At 32.4% G+C, this 15,825-nt stretch overlaps 1 protein-coding gene across 1 annotated transcript; it reads right to left on the bottom strand.

The window, feature by feature from the left end:
• Positions 1–14,459: 14,459 nt before the first annotated feature.
• Positions 14,460–15,396, bottom strand: LOC133297809 (uncharacterized). The gene is made up of 2 exons (XM_061497018.1): positions 15,273–15,396; positions 14,460–14,851 (listed from the first exon to the last, which is right to left on the bottom strand). Exons 1-2 carry the CDS (start codon positions 15,394–15,396, stop codon positions 14,460–14,462), a joined length of 516 nt encoding a protein of 171 aa, XP_061353002.1.
• Between the last annotated feature and the right edge of the window lie 429 nt (positions 15,397–15,825).

Genomic DNA, 15,825 nt, shown 5'->3' with positions numbered 1-15,825 from the left:
AATTAAAATGAATAGGATAAACATAGCATACGAAGGAATGAATTACCCGATAATTTACCTAAATTCAGATGCGCCAAATCTGATTTGTAGAAAGTATAGTGCCAGTTTGGATCCTCTTATTTTTAAGCTAGTATAAGCATAAGCTAGGCCAAACAGATTTTGGGAAAAACTCTTATAACGAAAAGCTCTTTTTTTTATAATGAAGAAAAAAGCTGAAAATTAAAAGCTCCTAGGAGGAGCTTTTTTTTAAGCTCTTATCTGTTTTTCTTGAATTGTGTGCTTTTTTTTAAATGAAGAGTGATAAAGATAGAGAGAAAGATAATTTTCTTGAAATATGTGCTTTTAAGTAATTTTTAAGCTAAAACTTTTATGTAATTTCCAAACAGCTTTTAGCTTATTTTTTTAAGCTCTTTTTTTTAGCTTTAGCTTATAAGTAGCTTCTAGCTTAAAAATAAGAGGATCCAAACAGGCTCATACTCTGTTGTATACTTCCGATAAGTACTTAATTCAGGATTTTGGATATGTTTTCTTGAAATAAAATTTGATTTATACTCAAACATATGCTTTCAAACGAATAAAAATCGAATGAACTTTGAAACTGATCATATTCAAGGATTTTAGCAAATAATTCTTATAACGGGGAAATAGTGAATGATTTTGAGACATAAAACCAACAAAGACTGAAATTCTGTGAAAGAAGGAAAAGGGTTTTCACTTACGAGACTTGGATGCCTGAGGCTGAAGTTGAGGTTGAGGCTTATCAGTCCACCAAACGAGACGCTTTGCCCTGTTGCTAAAGTTCAGTGAAAGAAAATTAAAACATGAAACCATTTTGTAATTAAGATTGTATATTTTCTGACCTCTCTCAATCTTAGGCACTTCCGACCAAGATGATTGTTCTGTGTGCTTTTGTGCCTTGAAACTTGCTTGTCGATCCATTGTTTATGTGTATTTATAATGTTGATAATTCTCAACTTTTTCTCCAGTCAAACTTCCAGTCCTTGTCTTGCCCAAGTCAACTTATGGTTCCTCAAATTGTTTTGATTATAATATGAAGGATGACGCTGCTTGTATCGGATTTTGTACCATGTCTTTTCTTTTCTTTTTTTTGGTATACACTTATCTCCTTATCCGAATTGGCTTCTCCTAATATCCTCACAAGCAGAGGCGGGCCTATTTGGTCGCCTGTGTCCGCACTTACGGACATGAATTTTTAACATAATTTTTTAAGTATAGTAGTCAAGTATAATGTTGGGTAGATTATGCTTTGTTTGGATATTTAATGAGGGATGGAATGGAAATGAATGGAATACAGTGGGATAAAATGGGATGACATATATTTTATTAGATATTTTATGATGCCATACAATAAATCAATTTGATTAAAAAAAAGGTGTTGGGAATAATTTTTTAAGTTAAGGTGAAGTTTTTTTTTTCTTATTTATATTTTTTGTTTTTTAATGCATTTGAAATTTTCTTTAAAAAAAAAAATTTGGGGGCGCTGCTCCCGAACCCCGTTACTAAATGTGTGGACATAAAAAATCTTCTTTGGGTACGTCACTATCCACAAGTATCGACTCTTGGAGCCGGCTATGAGACTAATCCGGAATGCGAGGCAGGTTAAGGATGAAAATATTTAAACACCTCTCAAGTATGACACGTGTGAATCAAACCAAAATCCTTTTCTTTCCATTTACTCGGGTTTTTTATTTATTTATTTATTTATTTAAATATAAGAAGCTTCAATCTCTTTTGTCAAGCCGAAAAACGGAAATATTATGCATTCAGACGAGTTAAGAACCTGTAAATTGAATGTGTGGTATACTCAGGAAATGAACGAGGTCTTTTCTTGTGAATTAAAACAAGAAAAGAAAACAAGTTCAGCATTTAATCGCAGATAAATAATTAATAGCAAATTGCAAATACATTAATTATAGTAAAACAATGGAAACAAAAGTCAATATACAGCCGAGTAGTAATTAATTAGTTCACATTCACATCGGGCGTTTTGCTCTGTCTGTATAATACTAATATAAAAATCACATAAACAATGCCCTTTCATATTAAGAAGTGCGTACTTGGATCATATTATAATTTATAAGGGAGAATAATAACAATATATAGCCTATTGCTGAAAAGATAATATAATATCTAAGTTCCAATTGTAATTTCGTAAATAAGAACAAACTATTCGGTCAAAAAACAGTTTCAAACTATAGATTTTCAATGTCTTTATATTTTTTTCAAACATTAATCACACGTGATTCAGGTTTGGTATAAATAGCATCAGAAAGTTAAAGATAAGTGTATACCAAAAAAAAAAAAAGAGATACAAGACATAGTCCAAACGCAGGAACACTAACCAATGTACCACACATTAGTTACTTTTATGTCATGCGAACAGTGTTATTTTTTAAAATGTCACGTGTCCGAATTCGCTACAGTAGATAGCGAACTTAGTTTTTTGATGTGGCCACCTAGTTTGCTACTACTAATAGCGAACTAGCTAAATAATCAAAATATACTGACCAAAAACAGAACACGTGTCAGTCTCTCCCAAATTCGTTATATATCCCAGCAAACTAGGTGACCTTTTATTTTATTGGTAACCGTGCTTTTTTTTTTTTTTTTGAAGAGGCCTCATTTTCTTGCCCTTTCTCTCTCTTCTTTCAAAAGCCTCGTGTTTTTTTTAAGAGGTGTTCTTTCTCTCTCTTTCCTTACCCACTCTCTTCTTTGAAAATTTATGCATAACAAAGATTTATCATCACGTTTTCTGAAGATTTGCTTTTGAAATTTCAAAAGTTTTTTGAAGACTTGCTTTTTAAAATTTTGAATCTTTTGTCTCTTGTTTTTGCATTACAACTTTTTTTTTTCGATTTGAGTTTCATGCGTTTTTGTTGAGATAAGAGTGGGACTTTGAAGCTGAAATGTTTTTTAAAGAACCGAATTATAAACTTCAAAGAAGAAAGAGAAAGGATAACGACGGACACAGAAGACATGCGTGAAAATTAAAAAAAACTTTTATCACACAAACTTCGCTGCTATGTCTAGCGAAATTGGGAGAAGTTGACACGTGTTATCTTTTTGTTCAGAGTATACCTAATTCGCTATTGGTAGTAGCGAACTAGGTAACCACGTCAGCAAATTAAGTTCGGCTATCTGTTATCGCGAACTTGTACGCGTGACACCTTGAAAAATTTTACTGTTTGTGTGACAATTAAGTAATTATTTTTTTAAAATGTGACAAATAGGTCACTGTTATCCAAACGCAAGTAGCATTATCATTCATATTATACTCAAAACAATTTGAGGAAAGCGTAAGTTGACTTGGACAAAGCAAGTTGACTTGGACAACAAGGACTGAAAGTTTGACTGGAGAAAAAGTTGAGAATTATCAACATTACAACTACACATAAAAAATAGATCGACACGCAAGTTTCAAGGCACAAAGCATATATAACAATCATCTTGGTTGGAAGTGCCCGAGATTGAGAGAGGACAGAAAATATTCAATCTTATTAATTACAAAATGGTTTCATGTTTTAATTTTCTTTCATTGAACTTTAGCAACATGGCAAAGCGTCTCTTTTGTGGGACTGATTATAAGCCTCAGCCTCAGCCTCAGGAATCGAAGTCTCGTAAGTTTTCTGCTTTCAAGGAATCTCATTATTAGTTGGTTTCATGTCTCCAAATCGTGCACTATTTCCCAGTTATTATAAGAGTTATTTGCTAGAATCCTTGAATATCATCAATCTCCAAAATATTTTTGAAAGCATGTTCGAGTTTAAATCAAATTTTATTTCACGAAAATGTGTCCAAAATTCTGAAGTATACAATAATTTCTACAAATCAGATTTGGCGCATGCATCTGAATTTGGGTGAATTATTGGGTAATTCCTTCCTTCCTGCCAATTAAGCTATCCTATTCATTTTAATTAGATATTCATATCTTTATTTGGTATTTTAACACACATAGATTAAAATACCTAATACTCAGTCTCAGTCATTGATACGTATGAGAAACGCATGGCCGGGTGCCTAGATTAAATGTCATAATTTAGAAGAAAAAAAACAAGAATGAAGGTGAAAAATCATAACAGCATGCATAAGGAGCGTTATGCAAATATTCTGAATTTAATTGTAAATTGAAAAGTCTGTTTTTGTTCCTTCGCAGCAGCTTTAGAAATTCGACAACGAGACCATCCAAGGGGTCACAACTATTGATAGGAATACGCAGCAAAGTCAATCATAATGACCACTCGATCCCTGGGATCAGTTACTATATATCTCTTCAGATGTGATATACTTATGCGATAGTTTTAGGTTTTAGTAACGTGAGGTTAGTTTAGTTTCCTTCTCTAAGGTAAGCTTTAGTTTCTATTTGGCAGAAAATTTAGATCATCAATTATTGAAGTTCAAAGTTATATTCTGCTTTTTTCTTTTGCTTTTGGTGCTTAAAAGTTGTAATCAATTTGTTGTAGCAGTAATAGTTTTCTTTAAGGCATGTTCTTCTTTCTCCAGCAGGAACAACGATTGAGATAACTATTGTGTAAAATTCTGTATGTGACTCCATATATGAGTATAAATGAATTTTAGTTTAAGTTTAGTGGCCATTTAAACTCAAACAAGAAAATTACTCAAAGTGGTATGAAAGTAAAAAGCCCGGCCAGTCCTGCTTAAAATTTCAGCCATACAAATCACTAACTATAATAAAATAAAGTCATTCAAAATTACAAACTAATGGAAAATTCAAGTCTTCAAACTAGAACAAGTCTTAAAACTCATGAAAAGTTAAAATAGATTAATAAACAATAAAAAACTAAAACAAGATAGTCTGCTATCAATAACATCCAAGATTACAAGTTACCATCTTTTAAAAATAATATATACAAAATACATTGGATCGGTTTGGATTGAATCGTTTTTCACCAACCAAACCGAAAATCATTCCAATTCAATTAAAATATAATTTTTTTTTTTGGTTTTTGATTATTTCGGTTATCGATTTTTCGGGTCGGTCACTACGGTTTAAATCGGTTGATGAACACCCTTAGCTTTTGATGCAGAAATAAACTTATTTGCCACACTCATATAAAAGTGAGTGGATCCTATTAATATTTTCTTTCTCTTCTCTTTAGAATGAGACTCACTCACTTTTATGCAAATGTGGCGGAGAAATTTTTTTTTGAAGGAAAAACAAAAATATTTTTCTCTGAATTTAATTTACATCCCCGATTAAAAAATGTTTCAAAACTTATATAATTTATGAATGATTGAATTAGGTTGAGCTTGAACTGAAAATCTCATTAATTCACTGTCATTAGGGGTGTTAACTGGCCGAGCCGAGTCGAGCTTTGGTCTTAAAAGGCTAGGCCTGTGTTTAAATGTGTCAGCCTGACCAAGCCTATTACCTGTTATAAATATAATTATCGGCCTGTGGCCTGGCTTATTTACAAAAAATAAAAGCCCGGTTTAGCCTGTTTAAAAAAAATAAGAAAACAAAAATTTAGTCAAACAGAATATACAATCAACAACACTAATAATTTAATAAATATTCATAAATTTAATATATATCCAAACAGTATAATGTAGAATAAAATCATTCAAAAAGTCTGTTTAACCAATAAAATAGGGTGAAATGGACTGAGGAGAAAGAGAGGGCTATTAGTATAAAAAATATAAAGTAAAAATAAAAAATAATATAAAAGGCCATCCTGAAAGGCTCTAAGGCCGAGCTTTTGAATTGGAGCCTGAGGCCTTTTTATTAAATGAGCTTTTATACAAGTTCAAGCCTGGTGCCAACAACCAATTTTACACATATAAGCTCAAGCTTTCACGAGCTGAGCCAAAGGCCCCTGGTTTGTTTAGCACCCCTAACTGTCATGATCTTTGGCAAAAACCAAAGCTCAAAGGTCTTTCTCAAAAGTGCTTCTCCAATTATCGAACTTTCAATCTCGGGGTTCAAATATTTTTTTTTATATTCATCGATTATCCAGCTAATCCAATATTTCGATTTAATCACGGTTGGACTTATTACAAGGGGTGGCGACCATTTTCTCTATCCTAGGGCTCAAGGGACCTCTCCTAAAGCGAACAAGTTAATTATCGCTTGAACCAATGATTGTTGGTCAAACAGCCACTTTTGACCACTCCCATTGGCATACATTGTGTTCCTTCTTTTAATTTTTGTTAAGAACGCATATAATAAAGCAGTTATTTTAATTTCTAATATATGCACATTAATGATTAGGACTAGAGCCGACAAAACGGGCTCGGCTTGACGGGCCAACCCGCCCCACCCACTAAACAGGGCATGGCGGGCTGAGGTTTTCAATCCATCTCAAAAGCGGGGCGGGGCGGAATCTTTTTTTGGTGGGTTCACAGCGGGCATAGGCAGGCCGAGGCAGGTCAGTGTAAAATAAGCTCGAGCTGGTGGGCCAACTGGCCAAACAAGGAGGGGCGGGCGAGTTTTTCAACCCACTTTGAAAAGCGGGGCGGGGCGGGCTGTCTCATTTTTTGGCAAGTTGATGGCGGAGTAGAGCAAGACGAGGCGGGCCGCCCACTTTGCCACTTTTAATTAGGACCTAATTTCTCATATCATGGGTGTTGAATACTAACAGCTCACGCGGTTGGCAATTGTAAAGGTGTTTGATGTAGTAGATTAATCTTAGAACGCACGTAAAATCAAATTTTATGCCACGAAGGAATTAGTCTCATTTAAAAAGATGGGATATCTATAAGAAATAAAAAAACAAACAAACATAAAAAGTAAACTCGTAATTTATGTTATATAATATGGTTTACTTTATTTCCTTTCGCAGAATAAGATTATAAACCCTAAAAAACTTTCTATTTTTAAAATCTTCCAATATTACATGGTAATAATATATTTCCACAAACTAGTAAAATATATCGATGCATTGACTGTATAGGTGCATTCATATATAGATATGTATGATAAAATGATTTGAATTGTATGTTGTTAGTCATGGCCATTGATTGTATATGCATAGACTAATCCACTGAAGGACCTAAGTTCTTTGAGGTCACTACGTACATATGTGTAATTATCCCACAGGAGGATTTAAGCTCTTGGGAGTCACATTATATGTTGACAATATCCACCGGAGGATCTAAGCTCTTGGATGTCACATACTCTGATATGTCTGTTATGCTTTGATATGCTAGGCTGATAAGATATATTCTGATATAATATGTATGTATACGAAGTTGTTTGTACTTTCTATCTGACTTTTCTTATAGGAAGTGGGCTCAGGGATGGGTATTTCCCATTAACCCTGAGCTTATTGAGATTTTTATCTCAACCTTTTTGGGGACATGATTTCAAGTGTGCCGACGGTGGGAGAATCCTCTCGGGGAAAGGAGCTGCAACAGTGATAATAGAACAGACACCCATCATTAGATGGCCCTACTTGGATTAGATAGTTTCATTTTGAGATACCATGTTGTATATGTTTATTTTGGGGTCACGATATATATATATGGCATGTGTTTTATATTGTGGATGATTGTATAGTTTATTTTGAGGCATAATATGTGGTCATGCATTCTTACAATCATTGTCCATTCTTTTGAGAGACGTGTTAGGTAGCCTCGTATTTGCATATGTCAGATATCAGTTCTTTATTTACTTTCGCTGGCATGGAGCCATACTTTATTTATGATGTATTTTAGTCAGAGGCAATGTGTTAGCCACTGGATATATATACATTGTATTGGACTTTTCTGATTGGCAATGATATGTTTATGTGAGGGATTTAATCCCGGGATTGTCCAATTTACAGTTGTTATGTTGTCTGTTTCCTTTCGTTAGGGCTGGCACTAGTTGTCATGCACCTATGGTAATGTGACCGTTAATTACGGTTTCAGGATTAATAAGTTAGGAAAAGATACTCTATGTCGACATATAGGTTGGTACATTGTGTTTAAAATTGGAAAAAGTAAAATGCTATGCAATACATCAAGCGTAGAAGAAAAGGAAAAAGTTAGCTCGTAGAATTACGTAGATTAAGAAGTAAATTTTTAATTAAGTCTTCCACTTCTGCATGTTTAATTTTGCTGCATGTTAGTACCATATGTATAACGAACCGGTTCGAGACGGGGATGTTACAATTTTCCCATCCTTTGGACAACACTACTATTAGCATTCCTATCTAGTTTTGATCGTGTAACATACTAAAACAGATGATCTTCTGTATATTTATTCGAATTAGGATGAAATGAAACAACAATTTTGAACCATAATTTCTATTAATACCCACTTCAGTTATACTCGACGTCAGGAGTCACACACAGAATTGAGAACAATACTTAACTCATTGGTACTATTGGCGTAGAAGAGAATGCCTTACAGAAATTTATGGCTGCTACAACAATTTGATTACAACTTTTACCACCAAAAGCAAAAGAAAATTACAGAATACAACTTTCACTTCAATAATTAATGAAACTAAACCGAACATTACTAAAACCTAAACGATCACAGCAATAATTCACATCTGAAGAGAGATATACATAGTAACTTTGCTGCATATTCCTCTTAAAAATTGTGTCCCCGCGGAACGTCTTCTTCAATTGCTGCAAAGGAACAAACAAACATTTCAATTTATAATTAAAGTCGGAACTCCTTATGCTTTTGATTTTAACCTTTATTCTTTTTTAAAATTATGGCATTTTGAAACCTATTTCTCGTTCTTCTCGATCAATGAGTCTAAGACTGAGTATTAGGTATTTTAATTTAGGGTAATACTTCTCTTATGTTGCATAAGAGAAGTATTATCTCATGCTCAAACAAAAGATATGAGAGAGAAAAAAGTTGAAGGTGAGAGAAAAAAATCTTATGGGACCCATTTGCATTTGAAAAATGTGAGTGTAGGAGATAATTATTTTTTAATATAACATAAGAAAAGTAATTCCCTTTAATTTATGTGAGTTAAAATATCAAATGAGGACATCAATACCTAATTAAAATAAAAAGGATCAACTTATAATTAGAAGGAAGGAATGAATTATCCAATAATTTACCTAAATTCAGATGCGCCAAATCTGATTTTTAGAAAGTATACTCTCTTGTATAATTCCGATAAGTACTTAATTCAGAATTTTGGACATATTTTCTTGAAATAAAATTTGATTTATACTCAAACGTGCTTTCAAATGAATAAAAAATCGGATGATCTTTGAAACCGATATTCAAGGATTTTACCAAATAATTCTTATAACGGGGAAATAAAACCAACAAAGACTGAAATTCTGTGAAAGCAGGAAAAGGGTTTTCACTTACGAAACTTGGGTGCCTGAGGCTGAAGTTGAGGTTGAGGTTGAGGTTGAGGCTGAAGTTGAGGTTGAGGCTGAGGCTTATCAGTCCACCAAAAGAGATGCTTTGCAATGTTGCTAAAGTTCAGTGAAAGACAATTAAAACATGAGACCATTTTGTAAGATTGTATATTTTCTCACCAATTAAGACGATTGTTCTGTGTGCTTTTGTGCCTTGAAACTTGCTTGTCGATCCATTGTTTATGTGTATTTATAATGTTGATAATTCACAACTTTTTCTCCAGTCAAACTTTCAGTCCTTGTCTTACCCATGTCAACTTATGGTTTCCTCAAATTGTTTTTATTATAATATGAAGGATAATGCTACTTGCATTTGGACTATGTCTTTTCTTTCTTCTTTTTTGCCATACGCTTATCTTCAATTTTTTAATGCTATTTATACAAAACTTTAATCATGTGTGATTAATGCATTTGAACAGCTTATTATACGCTCAAAATCTGTTTTAACAGACTCTCGTTTATATTTCACTCTTGCTATAATTAGATGTGTTTTATGTAGGGTGATAAACGAACCAGAGACTTTTGGTTCGGCTCGTGAAGGTCTGAGCTTACATGCCTAAAATTGGTTGTTGGAATCAAGCTCGGACTTGTATAAAAGCTCGTTTAATAAAAAGGTCTCAATCTTCAATTCAAAAGTTCGGCCTTAGAACCTCTTAGACTGGCCTAGTATATTTATTTTTATTTTTATTCTATATTTTTATACTACTAGTAATATTCTTTTCTCTCTCCTCAATCTATTTCACCTCATTTTATTGATTAAATAGACTTTTTGAATGATTTTGTTTTATATTATGATGTTTCGATATACATTGAATTTATGAATTTTATGGAATTACTAGTGCTGTTGATGGTATATTCTATTTGGATAAATTTTTGTTGTCTTATTTTTTATTTTAGTTTTGAAAATATTCCAATCAGTTCATTGCTTCGTAACTAATCCGATTTGGGGTGGGTCCAGTTGTCTTTTTTTTTTTAACATGCTAAATCAGACTTTGTAAACAAGGCAGGCCACAAACCGATAATTATATTCATAACAGATAACAAGTTTGGTCAGGCTGACACATTCAAACACAAGCTTAACATTTTAAGACCAAAGCTTGGCTCGACTCTCTATTTTACGTTAGGGTCATTAACATTATTACTGTGATATGAATGCAACAATTATATATAATTCTTTGACCGAATAGACTAACAATGTGAAAGCGGAATAAGTGTAATTACTAATTAATCTTATTTTTTTTAAGAATTAGCATGTTTCATGTTTGTTGACAATTTTATTTACGAAATATAACAATTGGAACTTAGCTAGTATTATATTTTCAGCAATAGGCTATTGTTAACATTATTATACCTTAAAAAATGATCAAAGTGTGCACTTCTTAATATAAACTCACAATATGAAAGGGGATTGTTTATGTGAATCTTTTTTAATTATTTGCAATTGGCTAGTATTTTATATGCGATAAAATGCTGAACTGGTTTTCTTTTTGTTGTTCTTATTTACAAGAAAAAGTCCTCGTTGATTTGCTGAGTATACCATGATCAAATGCAGTTTACAGGTTCTTAACTCGTCTGAATGCAGAATATTTCCGTTTTTCCGCGTGACAAAATTAATTTATGCTTCTTATATTCAAATAATATATATATATATATATATATATATATATGAAAAATAATTTGTCCTTTTAAAATACATAAGTTGTCCATTTACCCATTTGTAACTATGTACTACGGGGAATACATAATTATAATATTAAAGTTATAATTTTTTCTCTCTCTTCATAAAATGTCGGCTGACGTGGAAAGTGAAAAAAAATATTACAACTTTAATATTTTTGGAGTACATAATTATATGGGGGTGAAAGAATATAACTTAGGTTCTTTAAAAGTACAAAACATTTTCATATATATATATATATACACTTTAATATTTCTACATAAGTTATCTACATTCGCTCCCAAAATGACGTTATTTTAGGTTGAAAAATAAAAAAATATATAATAAAATAGACTATAATAACCCGGAAATAATTATAATTACAAAAATACCTTAATTTCTGTCTCAAAATGATGTAATTTTAGGCTCAATGTAAATAAGTTATCTACATTGTAAAAAAAGTGAACATATATATATATATATATACATGATCGTTGCCTATTCGCACTTTTCACTTTTTAGATTTTGTGATATTTTCTATAAAAATAAAAATTAAACTTAAAAAATAAAAATAAAAAATTCAATTTATTCTCACTTCTAAATAAACTCTTCGGTATATGAAGGGTGATTGATTATTGTGCTCAGGGGTGTAAATAGTCTAGGTTAGGCTAGACTTTGACTTAAATAGACCAGGTCTGCATAAAGTACTGGGTTTGGCCTTGCCTGTTAGCCTATGTAGACCCACAATTACAAGTCTAGCTTGACCTATATTTAAAAAATAAAAGCATTGACTTAGGCTTGTTAATCTGTTTAAGTCTATTAAACATTTAACAATTAAGAGAATAACTAAAATAATATTAGTCAATTATTCAAAAATATTAAAATAATAATTTTATTTATTTTATTTAAAATAAATAATATGATATATGCCGACCTGTAGATTTACAGGCCTGACATGTACAAAAAAGCCTATTATCTGTTTTCTAAATACATTTTTTTAAAAGCCTATATCTGTTCTATTTTACTATTTGTAATAGGTCAAGTTTGACCTAATATAAGCTAGACCGTAGGCCCCTGTAAGCCGACGTAGTCCATTTACACCCCCTAATTGTGCTCCTATATTTAAATTTTTTTCCACTTTACCCCTTTTTTAAACTATGTATTAATTTCAATCTTTTATCATAATTATGTAACAATTTGTCCCAATTTGACCACTAGTTACTCGAGTAACTGCACCATATTACTGGAGTAACTCAGACAAGTTGACAACTCAAATTTGCATCCATAAATATTTTTAATTCAAACCAAGTTCTAATGTCTTATACAAGATTTATTCGGTTGCCTCGTCAAATTCAAATAATAATAAATAAAAAAGTTGAAAACACACAAAAAAATGTTCTATCAGATTGCTTGTCTTTATAAATGAACTTGTGATGAGTGTTTGTAAGTCTTTTACAATTGAGGACAATCTCCATTTAATTTAAGTTGTCAAAACAATTGAGGATAATCTTCACATATTTGGACTTCATGTATGTGTGCAAGGGTTCAAACAATTGCGGACAGTTCCATTCAAGCTCTTTATAAACTAAGTTTTGTGTACATATTTATGTTTTATGTTGCATTGCTTTTAAACATTTATGTTCATATACTTTGGCATTCTCGAAACCCATTAAAGAACAGTGGCAGAGTCACATTGGGGCGCTAGTTTTCAAAAAAATTAGAATTTGGCATGGATAGAGGTTAAATTTGGTGACTATGCAAAATAGATAAAAGGATTGCACAAGTTAAAATTTTAGTGGGTGAATTTTTGACACGAGCTAATATTTTTTGCTTGCTCCGCAATAAGCATTTTTTTTTGAAAAGTTGTTAAGCACCATAAAAATTAAAAGATAAAGAAAGTAATCAATGTATTAAAATGCCAATTGTCTCCCGTATATGCATGTTGCCAGACTATTATTTAACTAAAATTATATATGCGTGTGTAGAAATCAGAATAATATGTAACACCAGAACAACGTTCCTTTGGTAGTATTTGGTGGAGAGTAGTGTGAACTATGAAGTATGAACTATTTGAAGTCAAGGAGCGCAAAACGCTTGTGTGTGTGTGACTGTGTGGGATATAGTTGGTCAATGACTGACTTTCAAGGTCCCCGTGCAGCAGTCTTATTTGACAAGCGACTTTAATCCTTGCTTTTTCATTCCAACCAGCAAACACTGGATCTCTCACCAACCGCATCTTTAGTTTGACACAATGTTTTCTTATAAAATGATAATGGGTTTTGCATTTGTTATACAATAAATTTTTCTACACACACAACATTTTGTGGGGCTCACACTTTTTGAAAAAAAAAAGAAAAAAAAAAAACTACGGCACGCAAAACAAATCTCTATAACATTACACAATCACTTTTCCTACAACATAACTCTTATAAAACCCAATGATAATTTACCATAACTTACATAAATTGTATATATTTTATTTTGATCTATAATTACATTTTTATAATAACAAAAAGTTAAATAAATAATTTCAATGGAATTAAACTACTTTGTTGCTAATATAATGCATTTATTCTTCGTGATTTGACCAATAATCAAACTTGAGCCTACAAATTAATTCAGTTGGTGAAATCATTTGTAACTAGTTGCAAGCTTGATCCCTTGAACCAGTGGCGGATCCAGAAAAGTTTTTTATGTCCGCACATTCTTTGCAATCAATCCTCTCTTTTTATAAAAATGAAAAAGAAAATAAAGGATAAAGAGAGCATGAGAATGAGTACGTGACAAGGGAGAAAGAATAAGTTTTCTCTTTAATCAATTTGCGTTGCTACGTTATTTTAATCATCTCCGTACGTTACTATGTTGCTAACTAATATAAGAATAAATATTTTTTTGGTCCCTAACAAAAAATTCGGTTCACACTTTAGTCTATTATAAAAAAAAATAGCCACCTTATCCATATGAAATTCAAAATGGACCCATTTTGGTCTTTTTGAAGGACTAATATAGGTCTTTTTTGAATTTATGAGGGACCACGATTTTAATTAAATATATCCACTTTAAAATTTTTAGGGACCTCAAGACTAATATTTTTTGTAAGGGACTAAAATGGGGGACTATGTTTTTTGTTAGGGACTTAAAAAGGTATTTACTCTTAATATATATATATATATATATATATATATATATATATATATATATTGAACCAAGAGACAAATAACCACCAACAACCAAGAAAAAAAAACTGAAGTAAATTTTTTTATGACCGCACTTGCGGGCATTTTCATTTTCCCGCAAGTGGGTCCGCCATTACCTTGAACCCACAAAATGATTCTTATGAAACAAATATGAAATATCCAGTACTTTTATCTTTCAAAATTACAAAATGATCCTTCTCCTTCTCTTTTTTTTTTTGATAAAAAAGGAGGGCCAAGCCCATAAACAACTAAACAACCAGATTATGCATGTTCAAGCACATATGCTCCATTGACAAATTGGAGCTCAAATCTAACCAAGAAGGTAAAATATTAACATGGGGAGAGGAGTAAAACATCAACTCTTCACCCTTAAGACTAAAGCCTAATTTAGCTAAGAAATCAGCAGAAACATTAAATTCTCTTGGGATAAATTCCAGCTGAAGATGATCTATCTCCTTGGCAGCTTTTCTGATCTTGCAAATTAAGGAAGAAAACCCACAAAACTCAGCATCCTCCTTTAAACAAATCAGGGCCTCTTTGCTATCACAACCAATCCAAACCTTATTGAACTTCAAGTCACCTGCCATCTTGAGACCATGGTATAAGCCCCATAACTCAGCTCCCAACACTGTACAAATACCTATATTAAAAGAAAAACCACTTATCCACTTATCCACTAGAGGAACAGATGAAACCTCCACAAGCTCCTATACTAGAAGTCAATTTGTAAGCACCATCAACATAAATTCTGGTTTGATATTGATCCGTCAGTTGCCCACTACCACCAGAATTTTGGTAATTTTCTGGACCTGAGCAAGGAGGTCCAGGGATGCTACATCTTTTCATATCAGCCAAATAAATCAGAATTGCATGGATAGGATCTTGAGGCATTTCAAAAAAATCCTCATGGACAGTAGAATTTCTCCACTGCCATAGAAACTAACAAGTCACAAAGAAAATCTCCTTCCAAGAGTGCCATAGCGTACTAGAAAAAGATTGAAATAGATTGAGTTTAAATCAATCTACTCCTTCAACATTTAGGAAGTCGATTGGTATGTTACCTGAGAACCATATCTCCCAGACTTGTCTAGCCACCCTGCAGTCTCTCAATGTATGCAAAACTGTTTCTTGATCAGCATAGCAAGTGGGACAAAGTAAATCCCCCTCATTCCACTGTCCTGTCATACTTCTAACAGGAAGTTTATTTAGGCGGGCAAGCCAGATGAATACTGCAATCCTATAAGGTCCCCTACATTTCCAAATAGCTGTCCAAACTCTATCCTTTCCAACATTTACTTCAGTAAGATGACAGTATGCATTCTTCACAAAGGATTTGCTTGGGCTACTCCATTTCCACTTTTAAAAATGGGACATGGAGACTGGTTCATTTTTTAACAGGTTGATAGCGGAGTGGTCGGACCGTCCACTTTGTCACCTCTATCTAGAAAAATGGTAATTAGGTGTGATATTTTTTGTCCAATTTTTTTAAAAAAAATGTACTAGTATAACGGATTACTAAAAATATTTTCATAAAAATCTAACTCTATTTGCATGCTCTACCCTAATGTGTTAGTGGTTTAAGATCAAGAATCTCTGCATATACACAACGCTTTT

This window comes from Gastrolobium bilobum, unplaced genomic scaffold (assembly GCF_033153095.1).
Source record: "Gastrolobium bilobum isolate Gb01-03AN ecotype WA unplaced genomic scaffold, APGP_CSIRO_Gbil_v1 utg3870, whole genome shotgun sequence".
NCBI classification, from domain to species: Eukaryota; Viridiplantae; Streptophyta; class Magnoliopsida; order Fabales; family Fabaceae; genus Gastrolobium; species Gastrolobium bilobum.
Note: the sequence above shows the minus strand (reverse complement) of the source record. Positions and strands in the feature narration are given on the sequence as shown.

Coding starts and splice junctions, on each gene's coding strand:
- LOC133297809 (XM_061497018.1), bottom strand. CDS start 15,396: ATGACAGGACAGTGGAATGAGGGGGATTTACTTTGTCCCACTTGCTAT. Junction 14,852..15,272: donor CTGGGAGATATGGTTCTCAG/GTAACATACCAA, acceptor CTTTTAATATAG/GTATTTGTACAGTGTTGGGA.